Source organism: Uloborus diversus, chromosome 5 (assembly GCF_026930045.1).
Source record: "Uloborus diversus isolate 005 chromosome 5, Udiv.v.3.1, whole genome shotgun sequence".
Lineage (NCBI taxonomy): Eukaryota > Metazoa > Arthropoda > Arachnida > Araneae > Uloboridae > Uloborus > Uloborus diversus.
Genome location: NC_072735.1, coordinates 108,245,011 through 108,263,363, shown reverse-complemented (window position 1 = coordinate 108,263,363; position 18,353 = coordinate 108,245,011). Strand labels below are relative to the sequence as shown.

The 18,353-nt window shown below is 37.8% G+C and overlaps 1 protein-coding gene across 1 annotated transcript in view; it reads left to right on the top strand.

Moving 5' to 3' along the window:
• The window catches only part of LOC129222589 (nostrin-like), a 132,268-nt gene that overhangs the window by 63,574 nt on the left and 50,341 nt on the right, over positions 1-18,353 (top strand). Inside the window, exon 2 of the mRNA XM_054857103.1 lies at positions 8,296-8,381. Coding sequence (XP_054713078.1) covers positions 8,296-8,381 — 86 coding nt within the window. The remainder of the gene's footprint in view (positions 1-8,295; positions 8,382-18,353) is intronic.

Genomic DNA, 18,353 nt, shown 5'->3' with positions numbered 1-18,353 from the left:
CCGTTCGAGGGCGCAGAAAAAATAAATATCGAGGGTGGAAAAAATAATAAATTAATGAATAAAAAATTAAAGGAGCACTGGTTCGAGGATGCAAAAAAAAAAAGGTGAAAGCTTTTTCTAGGACGCAAAATAAATAAATAAATAATAAAATAAAATAATAAACTTAATATATAAAAATCTTCTGTGCAGACGTTTGTCACCATAAGGCTTTTAAACGACTGGACCGATGTTGATCAAAATTTTTGTACGTAATTATGTTGGGGCAAGCATGGTTTAGAAGCGCGATGGATCGAATCGGAAACGTTTTTGTTAATTTATTTACTTAAACATTGGATGGTTATATCTCCTAAATGATTAATATTTATTTTAACCTATTGTTGATCGAGAACTGAAATGAATATTTAACCCGTTGCCAAAGGACAATAAGAAAGCCAGCTCTGCATTTTGTAATGAAATTTCTTACTGTGATATTCCATATGTAGATAAAACTTAAAGAGAGAGAGTGAAGCCTTCATTTCTTAAAAACTATGATTTTAGGTCCCGTGATATATTTTAAGGGATCTAAGGACCCGTAACCTTCAAAATTTTCAATTTTCTGGAAAAAATGTATGTTATGCATAATTTAATTCTGAACAATTTGATACCTAATTTATTACCATACGCAAAAAACTTTTCAAGTTATCGTAAAAATGCGTAAACTTTCCCCATAGAGATTTATGTTTACAGCAGCTGTTTTTAAGCCTCTTTTTCTCAAGTGCCGGTTTCTCGTTTTGCGCGCATATTTTAGAAAGTTTCTTATGTGTTTCCGTAAAACTTTTCATGCATGTTCGTCTGGTTTATTTTTATGATCTGAACCTAAATTTTAACTAAAAATAAAAGTTAATATTTAAAAAAAATATTTCCCTCCAAAATTTTGATACTTATAAAATTTCAAAAAATAAATAAATAAATAAATAAATAATTTTAAAAAAATAAATAAATTTAGAGGTTCAGATCATAAAAATAAACCGGAAAAACATGCACAAAAGGTTTTACGGAAATATATAAGAAACTTTCTAAGATATCATGCGTGTAAAACGAGAAACCTGAGAAAACGTAACCTGAGAAAAAGAGGCTTAAACAGCTGCTGTTAACATAAATCTCTATGGGGAAAGTTTACGCATTTTTTCGATAACTTGAAAAAAAAATTGCGTATGGTAATAAATAAGGTATCAAATTGTTCAGAATTAAACCAGGCATAACATATATTTTTTCCAGAAAATCGAACATTTTTGAGGTTAAGGGTCCTTAGACCCCTTAAAGTGAAGTACTGGAAGGTTCACGCAAAACGTGTCGTCGTAGTTAAACCATGTGACCGGATCGGTGTTTTAGGTTTCCATAACCAAATGATCAGAAAGTACCCTATCTAGCAACATTTGTTTCTCGGCTGAAATTCATCTGAGTTTTGGCACCAATGTCATGAATACTTTAAGGATTATCAAACTAATCAGTACATTATTAAAGGAAAAGATGATGGAATTTAAAGACGAAACAAATTTTATTTTCATCCAGATAAATTACAACAGGGTAGATATGTACACAAAAGATCAGTGCAGTGGAAGATCTTTGTCTTTGGTGGAAAGAACAAATTAGGCAATATATAAAGTTTTAAAAGTTTCGTTCAAATGATCGAACTGCTAATCGATCGGAGTTGGCTTTGCTCACTGATCGGCTGGATTACAGTAACTAGGTGGCTTGGCGACTTTGGCTATAAACAACAGAGTTCCGTGATCTGTGTGACCTTTATCATTTTTTAAAACGATATCCTTTCAATTGTTTTATCCCCTTTTCATGTGGAGGATGTTGCAGTGGGATTTCCCGTTTGTTCTTGATGGGTAGTTAAATTTTTACACTTAACATCTGAGGACGCTTTTTATCTTTTGAGTATGGCTCAAGGAACAAACCATCAAGTACAGGTAAAAAAATAGTCAATAAAACAACTGCTCAGTGGGCATTAGATAAATCAAGTTGTAATAAATATACGCATTCTGACACCAAGCAGCTTAAAACATTTTCTTTTTACTTATTTTTTTAACAAAACGGTACAAACACTGGATAGTTTATTGAAATTCAATTTTCAAAGTTTGAACAGAACAACGTCTGACGGGTCCTCTAGTAATAAATAAATAATAATAAATAATAATAAAACACGAAGGCGCGCTAGTTCAAAGGCATATAGACGGGAGGACGCACCGGTTCGTAGGCCGATGGTTCCAGTTACTGCCTTCGTCAAGAAGCCCCCCCCCCCCAGTGGTCCAATCCGCCCTTGCTTGAAGAATCTCGGTATGCTGTATCAACCCCGATGCTTCTAATAATAATCGTACGGATGTCATTGTTATTGTTTCTTCTTAAATAACGTTCATCGCCGCACAGCTAGCTGTATTTGTACTTTTAAATTCCTTTTAAGTGTTATCTTTGGAGAAAACATCAATTTCTGAGTGTGAGAAACTTCTCATAATAAATGTTTTCCTTGCCGTTCATTTCCTCATGCTGTTCACTTTTATCTCGAACTTCTCTCATTTTTTATTTGAGGAAATCTCGTGCTAGATTCATACGCATTTGTTTTCATTATGTTCCGTGACCTTAAATTACTAGATTCTAAAAAGAAGAAATATAATTTAAAACCTGTTCTGGTAGATGCAAGTGTGAGCCTTATGAATCGATTGATTTTCCTTATACCTGCCGTAAAATATCAAATGCTTATAATTTAGCTAGGGGCCTAGGGGGCTCCGACCCCTACTCGTTCCGCTCACCAACCTCCTATTCGCCACCTGCGGTGAGTGCAGGGTCGTGCGGGGGGGGGGAGGGAAACCTGTTGGCCCGAGCTTGAAGAGGACCCAATATTTTTAAAACTAGGGATAAAATATACAGGTAAACAATATGGAGGGGGCCGGAAAAGTCATATGTGACGGGCCCCAAAATTTCTGTGCACGCCCCAGGGTGAGTGACAATCCATTAATGATTTTAATACTTTTACACCTGGGTTCATCATCATCAACAGAACGGATGAATTAAGAGGATGCATTCTCTTTCTCGTGTTTCTTTTCGTTTTAGGGTGATCAACTTGTGGTTTGTCAACTCGAAGCTGGTTTTACCTTTTATTATTTTACACTTTCTTTTCTTCTTGAAGTGTATTTGTATAGAACTGGTGAAGGGGGAAGGCAGCTTAGGGCTCAGGCGAAGCGAGCAGGGGACGAGCCCTCTAGTCTAAACAATTAAAACCTGTGCACGTCCGTGTGTCTGTAACCCTATCTCCTCCGGACTGCGAATGTCTACCAGGTCAATATTATTACTGTTGGATACAAGACATCCCTGGGAAGCCATTTCGCCTAGAAACTATAACTGGAGGAACTACTATAACTCCACTGTTGGGTCCTTAACTTCGCCCTGTCTCACTCCTCTAAACCTTAAGGGACCGTACATCCAGGATGTTCTGAGGACATCCAGGGGTGAAATCAAACAATTATCAACTGTCACCCGCCACAGGCGGCATTGAGTCACCGCAGGCAGAAATTAATGATTGTATATACAAGTATGCATGGTTTTTGCTGTTTTCCGACTTTCATTGGGTGTACACCTTTTGCCTCCCTTTCCCTGGAAAATCTCGAAGTGACGGACCTGTTTCCAAGTTAGAAAACGCTCCCAAATTTTGCGGGAAAGTTCGAGGCATGACATACCTCCATTTATCTTATAAAACTGCAAATCAGGTAGAGGTATAAGAAGCAATTCGATTGTACAATATGTCCATTCGATTCCCAACATCGCAGCAGCTTTGTGCATTTACATAAATGGAACTTTCGCCAAAAGTGGGAATAAAAGTTTTTCATTGTTTTGAGCATTCCCCTTACATGTTAGGATCATTACCTCAATTGTATGTGCATCAGTATAGATGAATTTGAATGTTTGTTTTAATGTCATAGGACGTATTTTTTCCCGTGATATTCATTGTAGTGACAGAAATCATCCTACGAAACAAAGAACAAAATTCTTATTTATTCCAGTGAATAATCCTACCTTAAGAATGGAAAAGTTTTGTTTTGAGTGATGCTTGAAGTATCATTTTTCAAGCAGTGAGCTATAGCTGGAGTGTTGTTGTCTTTCGCCAGCTTTGCTGATAGTTAGGAGTGCGCTGCTTCACTTTTCCAACTGTACCGTCATTTGGTGTGAAGTCCTATTTCCACAGTACGCACTTGCCATAAGGACCCGTTCATAGGATAGGTAACTCGAGCCGGGATTTGAACCCAGAACCTCCCCATCCGCAGCCAAACTCCTCTGACCACTAGACAAGGCGGGCGGCTGCTGGAGCGTCACTTGAACTGTTATAAAATTTTTTATCCATACATTGCTTTTGAATGGGAAAAATTTAACGTAAATTTTGGAGAGAAGTCTCCCCTTCACTTAAAATTTGAGTTTTAGCCGCTGTTATCTGTGTGTGAACATAAGATTTTAAAATTTAAATATTCTCTTTTAAAGCTGTTGGCATTGGAAGTTACAATAAATTATCCATTCACAATAATCGTTCTTCCCTTATTATCTATTAGTGGGGAAAAAAAGCAGGACCATTTCACTGTATTTTGTCTAAATGTAGTCAGCAACATGACACTTTCTTTGCCATAACTACACCCAAACCTCTTTTATTTTTCGGTTTATGAAAATTATTTATAAAACGAGCGGAAATTATTTTTAAAACGAGTGCGAGGTAGTATCTTCAAGTGACGACAGGGGCATCCCGATGGGAAGTCACTGTGACCTCACAAAAATTTCTTTATTCGGGAAATTTTTCGGAAGTCGGCCAAATTATCATTACTTGATTTATTTTGATTTCGTTTAAATGTAACATTTTTGGGTTATTTTCTACGTCAAACTTTTTTATGCGGTTGATATCCAACGCCTAAAAAAATATCTTTTAACTGTGTTGCGAAAACAACTTTTCAAAGCTACTGGTGAAGTTACGAACAATTTTTTTTTTTGCGATCTTTTTTTGCGGTCCCTATCCACCGCATAAAAAGAGGTTTGGGTTTTTTTAATTAACGATTTGATTAACACAAAATTTTATTTTGAGTTAGTCCTACCAACACACAAAATCAAAATAAAACAATGCTAATCAAAGAATAAATTAAATAGTTATGGCAAGAAAAAAAAAGTGTCATGTTAAAGGACTCTACATTTGGACAAAATACTGTGAAATGACCCTTTATTGGGTGGCAGTCATATCCATACTGTTACTAGGGCTGCCTGTGAAAGTTTCCAGTGGGACGTAAAAGATAATGTATGATGATAGAATTTAAAATTAAAATTGTCTCTCGCAAAATAGTTGGCATTGAAAGTTACCGTGAATTTTACATTTACAGATATGAATCCCTTCTTGACATACCCCCCCCCCCTCAGTCTTGTAAAAGCACGTGAACAGTAGGTGACTGGACTTATAGTGGTCATGAGAGTCAAAGCCATATAGTTATGTATTACTATATCGCATTCCAGCAAGAAAAGTGACAATGGTCGCCCGGGGTGAGATATGGTCACAAAAAGCGTCTTTGGTGAAGCGTTAGAGATTTAAAAAATGTAAGGTGATAGAATTTGACATTAATACTGTAAACAAAAGTATTTTAATTTAAAATTAAAATATTATCTTTTAAAGTAGCTACCATTCAAAGTCACCATGAATTTTACACTTTCTACAAAGAACCTCTTTTTGACATGTAACCCCTAAGTCGAGTAAAAGCACGTGGACAGTGTGTGATTGGATCTTCATTGTTTGAGAGTGTTAATCATAACCACATGGCTATGACTAATAGAAACCATCATATAGCCATACTGGAAATTGGTGACAAATTTTACGAATAGTAATATGGTTTTCTCGTTTAAAGGTATTCATGTTATCTTTAACTTGTTTTCGTATAAGAGTTGGAAGATATATAATTCATTTTCCGCCTATTTTCGAGTTTATTACCAAATCCCTTCGCCTTTTTTGCAATCTAGGACACATCTTAACAGAAAATAAAGCATTTATTTGCACTAGCAAATAAAATCATGTGCCACTTTCACTAACGTAAATTAAACTCAAACTTAACACATTTACTGTAATTTGTGTCAGACCAATAACTTGTAAGTAAACACATCATTACAGTCATTACAGAAATTAAGACTTTTTTTTTTTTTTTTAAGTCAGTACGAAGTAGGAAGTCCTCGCTGTGCTGAAAGGGAAAATGGGGTTAATGGAAGGACAGCTGTCATTTCAGTGAAATTTTAGTTGAAAAGCATATTGAATGACTTTGTTGCTAAGACACAGAGTTGTGATCTACAAAACGATAGAATAGTGTTTTTTTCTTGACTAACTGTCTAAGAATCTGAGAAGTATCTGAATGAGGATTGAGAGAGATAGCACTTTTACTGCTTTTACTCCGTTCATTTGTTTGAAATTCCAGCTACTTGTTTTCAGTGACCCAACGTTTAAGTTTTGAAAGACCCCTTTTCCGCCTGTTTTTCCGTAAAAGTCAAAGTTTAGGCGTAGAAAAGAAAAAGAATGTCAATTTAAAAGAAAGAAACTATAAGTTTCATGAAATGTTTTTCTTTTATTCTCTCTAAAAATGTTCGCTTGAAATGATTTTGAGATTTTTGAATATTAAATGCATTACTGCAGTAGCAGTGTTACGGTTGTGGGGGAAAATCCGCCCCTGGTGACACCCTTTTGGAGGGTGATAGATCCAAAATATAATTAATATGGAATATAGTGGCGTTTCTGGCGCATTGTGTCACTCGGGGCGGTAACTTGCGGTGTAAAAAAAGCAAAAACTTTTAATATTTTACGTAAACATTAAATTTATACTTCAGAAACAATTCGTGCAAAGAAAGTTTGAATTAAAAGACAAATATTAATCACAAATGCATTTTATGTAAAATTTTCCCTTCACACATGTATAACTACCCCTTCTTTTGTTGAAATTTGATAGAAATAACATAATATAAGATAAATATCGGAGGAAGATTTCAGAATTAATGTTGTTCGACGCTCTAATGTAGCTTATGTAGGCTGTATAATTTTTGTTAATAATTCATTCAAAGTAAAAACAATGCATTAATTCAACAAGTCTAGAATCAAATCAAAGAAATTCAATTAAACTAACCAACTAGTTAACTGGTTGAAAATTTTCAAGAACAGTTTTATAACATTCAGGCACGTGTACGTTTCTTCCTTCACGCACACTGCCAATATGCCCTCTGCTTTAATTTATGCAAGGGATTTAACATATGTATTGAATATATTTTTTTAAACTAAATTCCTAAATTCATTTCAGGTGTCACCTGGGAAGGACCCCCCCCCCCTGTAAGAACACTACTGTTAAAAATAAATCTGAAAAAAATCCCCAAAATGTTTTAAATTATATTGAATCTATCAAACACTGTATATTTTATTTTTAATGGTAAACTAATCGCACCTTTGCTCAAAAAATCACCTTCAAAAATACTATCAGTTCATACAAAAAAAAAAAAAAAAGCATACATTTCGATGGAATCAAAATATCTGACGGCAGAGTTTCATCAATACTTTTAATTTGCTTTTTTTTTTTTTTTTTTTCAAGAACTTTTTGCGACATTTGCATTTTAAGGCGGTGTTTTTTTATTTTATTTCATTTTATTTATATATTTTTTTTTAATGTCAGAAGGGGGAATACAAATCACCGCCCCGGGTGATACCCGTGTGAAGAGCAGCTCTGTCATTTTGGGGGAGAGGTCAGGAGGGGATATTCCTCTCCCCCATGGCTTTGAGAACTTAATGTATATTTGCAAATAAGTGGGTGTGGTTTTTTGATGGAATTTGCGTTGAATTTATACCTTTTGACCTCTTTAGAAAGCTTCGAAATGACGGGCCTGGTTAAAAACTTCAATGACTTACTGATTTGTTTTAATTTAATAAGATACTTTTCAACAAATAAATTCAAATGATGCCACTAAAAAAAAATAACTCAATTAAAATTCAAGTTTAGTCTTGACTTTCCGGGTTCTGTTTTTTTTATTTTTTTTTAGTTTCTAAATTTAGCAAGTAGGAACGCCAAGGCTTGAAGGCATCAGTTGTGATCCACCCCATACCTATAAACAAACGTGACAGAAAATTCAATTCGTTAGCTGTTCATTCAAAACCGAATTTGGCTTATTATTTTAATGCGGTACATAAATGCAAATTGCTTCCCGTTATTTTATTCAACACCAAGGGCAAAGTTCAGTCCTTTTTCTCACAACCATTTCCTACTTTTGCAGGGTCCTAATGGATTTGAAGAACTTCGGAAAGCTATAAAGGAGGGGCAAGATTTTACCAAAGATATCACGGCCATACTGCATGAGAGGTAAGAGAAAATTCTCTCTCTTATTATCTTGCTTGTAAATGGTAAAATACATATTTATGCGAAGTTAATTTAAAAAATTGGTCATTTGACCAAATTCCACACCCTATTTCTTGCTAATTGAATACCGTCTCGTGCTTTGCCCTTTGAACTATAATCAACGTCGAAAGTCATTAAATTCTTTTTGAGGTTGAGAGATAATGATTTTTTTTTTTTTTACATCCTGGTTTTCAATATAAGAAATTTATCTGAACACCAAAAAGCTTCCTTGTACGCCAAATTAAATAATCTATATTTTTAATAGCAAAAACAAATAGGCACGTGTATTAATGCAAGCACTGTAGATTCTTCTCAAATGCGTATTTTTTTTTTTAATGAGTTTTAGTTTTTTTTATGATATTGAGAGGCGAGACACTTTTTTTCCTCTTCAGCTCGGGGCCGACTCTAGTACTTCTGCCGCCCTAGGCGATATTGACAAAGGCCCCGCCCCCATTGAATAATAATAATAATTATATAAAATAATAACATATCAATAAAATAAAAATAATAGTAAAGTGCGAAAAATTAAAGTGCCTTTTTAGTTAAATTCCAAACTGGGTTTAGCATATTTAAGAAATGGTACACACACTTTAAATTAAAGTAGTGCATCTTATGGCACTGAAACAGATATTAATATTTTCGAAAGACTGTTAAATCACGCAATTTGCCGCCTCCAAAATTAAATTGAATTTCTAGTTAAATTCCGAACTTCCCTTTTCATATCCAAGCACTGGTACACACTTTAATACAGTGAATCTTATTGTGCTGAAACAGAAATTCATACTTAAAAAAAATGATTCAATTTCAAAATTTGCCGCCCCTAAAATCTGCCGCCCTAGGCGGCCGCCTACCTCTAGAGCCGGGCCTGCTTCAGCTTGTAAGGTGTGGTGAATGAATATATAGGCAGCGGTGCTTTCAAACTAATAAAACAGAGGAAAATGTATTCTTCCACCAACTGTCAATTGAAATTCTACTCAGATATTATTCTTGTTAGTTATTTAACTTTGTGTTCAAAACATGAGACTGCCTTTGGCCCTTGTACTCTAGCACCCGTCCGCACGGAATCATTCCTCTTCGAATTGACGTTATAACTGTTATAACTCCTCTCTCCGTCACCGAATCGAAATTTCGCAAGACGGTTTGAGGGGAAGTTATGACGTCAATCTGAAGTCGAATGCTGCCGATTTTTTTTCTGGAATATGGCCCTTAATCGTAATCAGGGCTTGCCCCAAACAAGAACATTTCGTTTCATGAAGACAATGGTTCACGGTCATACAGCTTAATATGAACCCTGCAAAATTACTAATAATGTAGAAAAGGGTTAAACATCCGTATACTTAGACAGGTCCCATTAACCTCTGAAATTAGGGGAAGCTCTGCTTTATTTTGGGTCCCCCCCCCACTTTTTGTTTGGGAAATTTTTTAATACATTCTATGCATATTGACACAATATTGATGAATGCTAAATGGTCCAGAAGAATTCAGAGTTACGTTTATTCCACCTTACCAATTGACGGAAATTCTGTTCATTACATACAGTGGCTCCCAAAAGTCTTCGTACACCTACGACTTTCAACGAAATAGGCCCCAATCCATTGGTTAGAATTAATATTTCGGAATAGGTAGTTAATTATAAAATCTATGATCAATTTTTAACAAAACTGCATGAAAAGTTTTTAAAAAATATTAAAAAATTTTTAAAAATCAAAAATTGAAAAGTGCCGGAAATTTTATCTCACAAAAGTCTTCGTACAATTTATAAAATGTTTATATATTATTGACTAATCTAACTTTTGATTAAGTTATTAATTAGTAGAATATCATACAGTATTCATAACACCTTTTAAACATCTGGGAATAGATTTCATTCTTTTTCTTTCTTTTTTAGCGTAGGGTAGGGCGGGGCTAGTTGAGCAATTTTTTCTTCAAGTGATTATAGCTCCTCCACAATAAGTCTCAACAGCTTGTGTGGCATACTGGTGGATTCCTTATTTATTCTTCTACAAAAAAGCCCATAGTAATTTATTTCTGACTGATCAAGTTCAAAAGTTACAGCTGTATAAACGAAGAAAGTCAAGTAGGCTCAACTTACCCCATAGGTGAGGTAAGTTGAGCAAGGGTATGGGGCAAATTGAGCAGGTAGAGATTCTAGTCTAACTAAGGTTTCTAGACATGAAATAAAAATTGTATTTGATAATCAACCGTTACTTTATTAATTCTAAGTTAAAAAATAAAACAAAACATAATATTCTTTTAGATATTAAACATAAAAATAGAATCAACAAAAACGCAACATATTTAAAGATTATTTTTTTGGAATAAATTCAGCCTTTCCACTTAAAATCAGATTTTTTCAATTTCAATAAAGATTAAATTAAGAAAAAATATCCATAATGACTAAAACTAATCATCATCGTCATCGGAATTGCAATTGATGCAAATGAAATGAAGGCCAGTAACTTGGACACATTTTTTATGTGCCCACTCTTTACAATCTTTGCATTGGATCCACTTCTCTCCTGGTTTGCTGTCAGACCAGAATTCGCTACAAACTAGGCAGATACATTCATCTTTGTCACTTTCATCACTAGACTGAAGTATTTTTTTACTAAGACTCTTCTTTTTTTTTGTTTTCAATTTTCTTCTTTTGCTTCTTAACTTTTTTGCTAGATTTACTCTGTTCTTCTTGCAACGCGTTCTTCTCGGGTGTATCTGTGAGAATTGCAGCTTTTCTGGAGAGAAAAATAAAAGTCACTATCATTTTAAATCACGGTGTAAGTTGAGCAACAGTTGCTCAACATACCCCGACCCGAGTATTTGAATTTAAAATGAGGTTATAAAAAACTGTATTAGTTTAAACAAAATCCATAATAGATATAGAAAATACATAAAATTAATGGAACTTTAACACTTACTTGATTGAAAATGAATAACATTTAACCTGTACAGAAGAAATATAGACAGACAAGATTTTTTTACTTTTCTTTCGCAAAATAAACAAAGCGCACGCGTGCCTTACTCGATCGTAAATTCGGCACTAGCGGTCGCGTAATGTGTTCCCCTCCCGCGCCCTCGCCTTTCCTTCATTTGACGTGTTAGCGTCCGGTGTATAGTTTCGGAGATATTTCGATTGCTCAACTTACCCCTATGCTCAACTAGCCCCGCCCTACCCTAATTTCTGAGTAAGTGTTATACCACACTTCGAGTATTACTATTTCTAGCTCTATTTTCGTTTTAAAGCCCTATTTTCGTAATCTAGCCTCCAGATATCTCTAAATACGTTACATTAAGTTACAATCTGGAGATTGAGGGGGTATTTTCTAAATTTTAGGACGATTTTCGAGGCACTAGGTGCAAACGTTGAAAACCGTGTGCTTCTTATCGTTATCTTAAAAAAAACAAAGTTGTTTCCAATAACCAAATTTTTGGCTAAGAGTTCAAAATTGGTTTTTAAAATATTTAAAGGAACAGCATGATACTGTTACAAATCCTGTAAATAGTAATTGTTGTAGTAACGTAACCTGTAAACAGTTTCCCGTAATGAATATACAACCCCTTAACATATGGCTAAAGTATACAACCCCCTATTCTTTTTTTCTTATTTCATTCACTGATTTTATCAATGAAAGTGTAGTTGTAGAACGTTGTAGCATTTTCTGGAATCTTTGAGATTTCTTTTCGGTGTGTATATAAGCCGTTAGCGATGGATAAAAAGTTTAGTTTCGATTGAGAATTTGTACTGAGAGTGTGTATTAGCTCTGTTTATTGCAAGGCATTTCGCTGTGTTGTTTTCGTATTTGGAAGTAAATACGTGTGTAAACGTTGAGTTTACGGTGTTGTGTGATAATTGCTTAATTGCTGATGAATAATTTAGCAGTTGTTGACGATCTTTCCTGTACATAGTGTAAATAAATTGCCTGTTGTTTTATCAAGAACTGTGTCATCCTTTCAAGAAAGTTGGAAGCCGCACCGAATCCGTTACAATTGGCGCCCAACGTGGGGCCTCTTCTGGACTTCCTTGGAGTAAGTGTGACTTTGGACATTTTTTTTCATAAAGACTGTTTGAATTTATAGACTTTGTTTTTATGGTGATTACTCGCGCAATGGATGACCAATTAAAACAACTTCTGGCAGCAATTAATGCTGTGAAAAGTGACTTGACCGAAAGTTTGGCGGCTAATCAAGAACAATTAAAAAATGATATGGCGGCTAATCAAGAACAATTAAAAAATGATATGGCGGCTAATCAAGAACAATTAAAAAGTGATCTGACTGCAAGTATGTTGGCAAATCAAGACCAGTTAAAAAGCGATTTAACGGTACTGAAAAAGGACTTAACGTCTAACCAAGAAGAAATTAAAAACGACCTTATTTCGGTAAAGACTGTGATGGAAAATAAATTTAATGACATAGAGCATCGAGTTGATGCTATTGAAGAAAAATTTGATACCGTTGAAAGCCGATTCAATGCTGTAGAAAATAAATTTGAAGAAGAAGATAGAAGATTTCATCTACTTAAAGAAGAGATCTTTAAGGACGTGGAAAGGAGATTGGCGACCGCGGAAAGCAGCTCTGTACAGTTTGGCGCTCCCACATCGGTTGCTCGACCGTCCATTAAACTTGTCACATTTGATGGGAAAACTTCGTGGCAGGTTTACAAAACTCAATTCATGATAGTGGCGGAAGCGAACGGATGGAACTCTGCTACCAAGGCCTGCCATCTTGCAGCATCCCTGAGAGGTGACGCAGCGGACATTCTTCAGACCCTTCCGGACAGCCAGCGCCTGGATTTCGCCGCCCTCACATCTGCGTTGGAGCTTCGCTTCAGTGAGAAGTGCCAGAAAGATTTCAGCCGACTCCAGTTGAAGTCCCGTTTCCAGAAAACCGGGGAAACCCTGCAAGAGCTTGCGGCGGACATCAAGAGACTGTCTCATCTTGCTTTTTGCGACTGCCCTGCGGATGTTCGAGACAACCTGGCACTCAACTACTACATCGACGGGGTTCGAGATCCGGAAATCCAGAAAGCTCTACGGATGGCGGATGTCAAAGACCTGAATTCTGCTGTTGTGTATGCGATGAAGTTGGAGGCCGCCCAGCAAGCAACCCGGGTGAATCGCCATCCCATCCGAACTCTGGAAGCTGATGAGTCTGATTCCAGGTCGTCCCATCTCGCTGAACTTGAGAGACAACTCGGTGACTTGGCAAGACATCTGAACAGCATAACAGCCCAAAAGAAACAAGAGCAGAAGTGCTGGAAATGCGGTAGTGAAGGGCACCTGCGAAGGAGTTGTCCTGCTCGCCAAGCTACGCGAGGGAAAGAAATCACCTCCACCAGAGCTCTGCAGATTTCCTCTACAAGTAGTGGCAGTAATGGACTTTTCATTTACGCACATGTAAATGGGAACCCCTGCAGACTGATTGTCGACACTGGAGCCAATGTGACAATCGTTAGGACAGATGTGGCTCGTGAATTTGGATTGAAACTGTTGTGGACATCGCCACGCGTAAGTCTCCAGACTGTGACAGGTGACAAAATCGAGATTGAAGGCAAAGTGGACTTGGAAATAGTGTTTGGGAATGCCACCTACCATCATACGGCATTCGTCGCGGATATCACGGACCCTTTCATTCTCGGGTTGGACTTTTTAAAGAAATACGACTTCACCCTGGATTTCAAGACTAATGAACTGCACTCGATGAGAGAAGACATAGCCGTTTTCCCTGCAGAAAGTGATGTAAAATCCGCTCATCAAATAATAGCCCAAACAGATTTGTCGATTCCCTCAAGGTCAGAATCATTAATACATGGCTCTCTTGAAGAAAGCAATAGTTTTCGATTTGGACTCATTGAATACCCTAACCTAAGCAATAACCTAAAAGGAGTGCTGGTAGCATCTACGCTTGTGGACCTTTCTAATGATGTAATTCCTGTGAGAGTCGCCAACGTGAGTGAAAGGCCAAGGAATATTCGGAAAGGTGAAGTGTTAGCAACTTGTACTCCAGTAAACTGCATCATTAGAAGAATCAATTCCCCCGAGACTGTGTCTTCTGAGTCCTTGACATCGAAGTTAATTGGGAGTCCGCCATTATCGAAAGATCAAAGAACTGCTGCGGAACAATTGGTGGACGACTTCAAGCATCTGTTTTCATCTACATCGGAGGATGTGGGCCGGACGAATTTAACGCAGCATAAGATCTACACTGGAGAACACCTCCCTATTAAACAGCATCCAAGACGACTACCGTTCGCCAAGAAGGAAGAGGTTGAAACCCTCCTGAAAGAGATGAAGGAGAATGATGTAATCGAACCCTCATCTAGTCCTTGGGCCTCTCCCATCGTCTTGGTCCGAAAGAAAGATGGCTCCACCAGATTTTGTGTCGATTACCGACGGCTGAATGAAATCACCAAGAAAGACAGTTACCCTCTTCCACGCATAGACGACACCTTGGACACTCTTTCCGGACACAAGTGGTTTTCGACCCTGGACTTGAAGAGCGGCTACTGGCAGGTTGAGATACACCCTGATGACCGAGAGAAGACAGCGTTTACAACTGGACAAGGCTTATGGCAGTTTAAAGTGATGCCCTTCGGCCTCTGCAATGCAGCTACGTTCGAGCGTCTTATGGAGACAGTGTTAAGAGGACTTTCCTACGAATCCTGTCTGGTCTACTTAGACGATATCATCATCGTGGGACGCAGTTTCGAAGAACATCTGGCAAACCTTAGGAAGGTGCTGCAAAAGCTTAAGGAAGCCAATCTGAAATTAAGCCCGTCCAAATGTAATTTGTTCCGCCGGGAAGTGAATTACCTTGGCCACATCATCTCTTCTGAAGGTGTACAAACCGATCCAGAAAAGGTATCTGCGGTCAAGAGTTGGAGTCGTCCCAAAAACATCCATCAGCTGCGAAGTTTCCTGGGGCTCTGCACGTACTACAGGAAGTTTGTAAAGGGTTTTTCCAACATTGCACGACCTTTGCATAAGCTGACGGAGAGCAAGCAAAAGTTTGAATGGTCCAAGGAATGCGAAGATGCATTTCTACGACTGAAGGAGGCTTTAACATCAACGCCTATCCTCGCCTATCCTCAGCCTGAAAAATCCTTCATCCTGGACACTGATGCGAGCAAGGAGGGCATCGGAGCTGTTTTATCCCAAGAAATTGACGGAAATGAACATGTCATCGCTTACTGGAGCAAATGCTTATCAAAGTCGGAGCGAAATTACTGCGTCACCAGAAAGGAGTTACTGGCCATAGTGAAAGCTGTAGAACACTTCCATCATTACCTCTACGGCCGAAAAGTTCTGCTTCGGACAGATCATACCTCGTTAACTTGGCTTTTGAACTTCAAGAATCCAGAAGGCCAGATAGCCAGGTGGATACAGCGGCTCCAGGAATATGACATGGAGATCAAGCACCGAAAAGGGTTGTCTCACGGTAATGCAGACGCTTTATCAAGGAGACCCTGTCCTGAGAACTGCAATTATTGTTCCCGAATCGAGAAACAGTATGGAACGACTAGCCCTACTGCCTATCAGGTGACAGTGACTTCAACATCATCAGAACCTGATCCATGGAGTGACGATTAAGTTCGAAAAGATCAACTTGAAGACCCCGACATAAAACCAATTTTGGAGTTCATGGAAAGTGACAGTCGGCGACCTAGCTGGCAGGACGTTTCCATCTTCAGTCCTGCAACAAAAAGATACTGGGCTTTATGGAACTCTCTCCATTTACGGAACGGCGTGCTACACCGAAAATGGGAATCTGACGACGGCAAAACATCTAGGTGGCAGTTACTACTTCCCCGATCAAGGATTTCAGATGTTCTGAAAAAAATACATAGTAGTGCGACTGGAGGACATTTTGGTGTCTTGAAAACCCTCAATAAAGTTCGGGAGCGCTTCTTCTGGAGCAAGGCGAAGGATGACGTGGAGAAGTGGTGCCATTCTTGTGACGCCTGTGCTGCTCGTAAAGGACCGAAGAAGAGAAGCAGAGGGAAGCTACATCTGTACAACGTTGGAGCTCCTTTCGAACGAATTGGGATCGACATCCTGGGTCCTCTACCAAGAACTGCTGATGGGAACAAATACATTCTTGTTTCCATCGACTACTTCACCAAATGGCCGGAAGCATATCCCATTCCAGATCAAGAGGCTACCACCGTAGCAGAGACTCTAGTCCAACATTGGATCTCGAGATACGGAACACCTTTGCAGATTCATTCCGATCAAGGGAGGAATTTCATCTCTGCTGTGTTTAAGGGCCTATGTCAAATTCTCGGAATTGAGAACTAGGACAACACCACTACACCCACAATCGGACGGCATGGTGGAGAGATTTAACCGCACAATCCTGAATAATTTCTCACTTATGGTATCCAGAAATCAACAGGATTGGGACAAGAAGCTACCTTTGTTCCTGCTGGCCTACCGCAGTGCTGTCCACGAGACTACCGGATATGCCCCATCTCAGATGCTCTTCGGACGAGAGCTAAGGCTACCTTGTGATCTCGTCTTCGGTCGTCCTCCGGATGCGCCTGCATCGCCTGAGGAGTACATCCAGGATCTCCAGGCCCGGTTGGAAGACGTTCATAACTTCGCACGAGAGCGAATCAACATCGCGGCGGAGAAGATGAAGACCCGATACGACACAAGGTCTACGGGACATGAATTCAACGAAGGCAACAAGGTTTGGTTATGGAATCCCATCCGACGGAAAGGTCTGTCACCCAAATTGCAGTCGCATTGGGATGGACCCTACAAAGTCCTTTACCGACTAAATGACGTCGTAGTGAGGATCCAAGAATCACCTAATGCAAAACCTAGGGTTGTACATTATGATCGGTTAGCCCCATACTATGGCCATAGTTCATGAGTATTACGTAAACAACCATGGTTGATAACATAAAAGTTGTAGATAATTTTTGCTTTTAATGTTTAGTAATATTTCTTGTTATTATTGTGTTTTCTGTATCTGTTAGTTATTAATTAATGTGTATATTTGTAAACTTGTGATAGGAGTTTGGCACCCTTTCTGGGGATTGTACTGCCCGGGACGTGCAGTCCTTGGGAAGGGGGCAATGTTACAAATCCTGTAAATAGTAATTGTTGTAGTAACGTAACCTGTAAATAGTTTCCCGTAATGAATATACAACCCCTTAACATATGGCTAAAGTATACAACCCCCTATTCTTTTTTTCTTATTTCATTCACTGATTTTATCAATGAAAGTGTAGTTGTAGAACGTTGTAGCATTTTCTGGAATCTTTGAGATTTCTTTTCGGTGTGTATATAAGCCGTTAGCGATGGATAAAAAGTTTAGTTTCGATTGAGAATTTGTACTGAGAGTGTGTATTAGCTCTGTTTATTGCGAGGCATTTCGCTGTGTTGTTTTCGTATTTGGAAGTAAATACGTGTGTAAACGTTGAGTTTACGGTGTTGTGTGATAATTGCTTAATTGCTGATGAATAATTTAGCAGTTGTTGACGATCTTTCCTGTACATAGTGTAAATAAATTGCCTGTGCTTTTATCAAGAACTGTGTCATCCTTTCAAGAAAGTTGGAAGCCGCACTGAATCCGTTACAATACATTATTTCTTCAAAAAATTACAAACTACCAAGTCCTGATGCTGATATGTACCCTCACACTAAAACACCTTCACCGTCCTGATTAACTGATCCAACTAAGTTCTTAAGATTAAGTTCCTAATTTTTTCTTCTACTTACATTTATACAACAATTTAACTAAAAATGTTAAATTAATTTTTATCTGTAAGTAAGACATGATTCTAGACTGTTTTTAGCTTATTTATCATTGATTTTGGGACGAAAAGCGTAAGCTTTGTTTTTCGCTCGACCAAGAAAATTTCTGCGGGAAGAGGTCCCATTTAATCCAGCTAATCAAAGAACTTGGCGAACAATTTTAGGTGAAAATTAA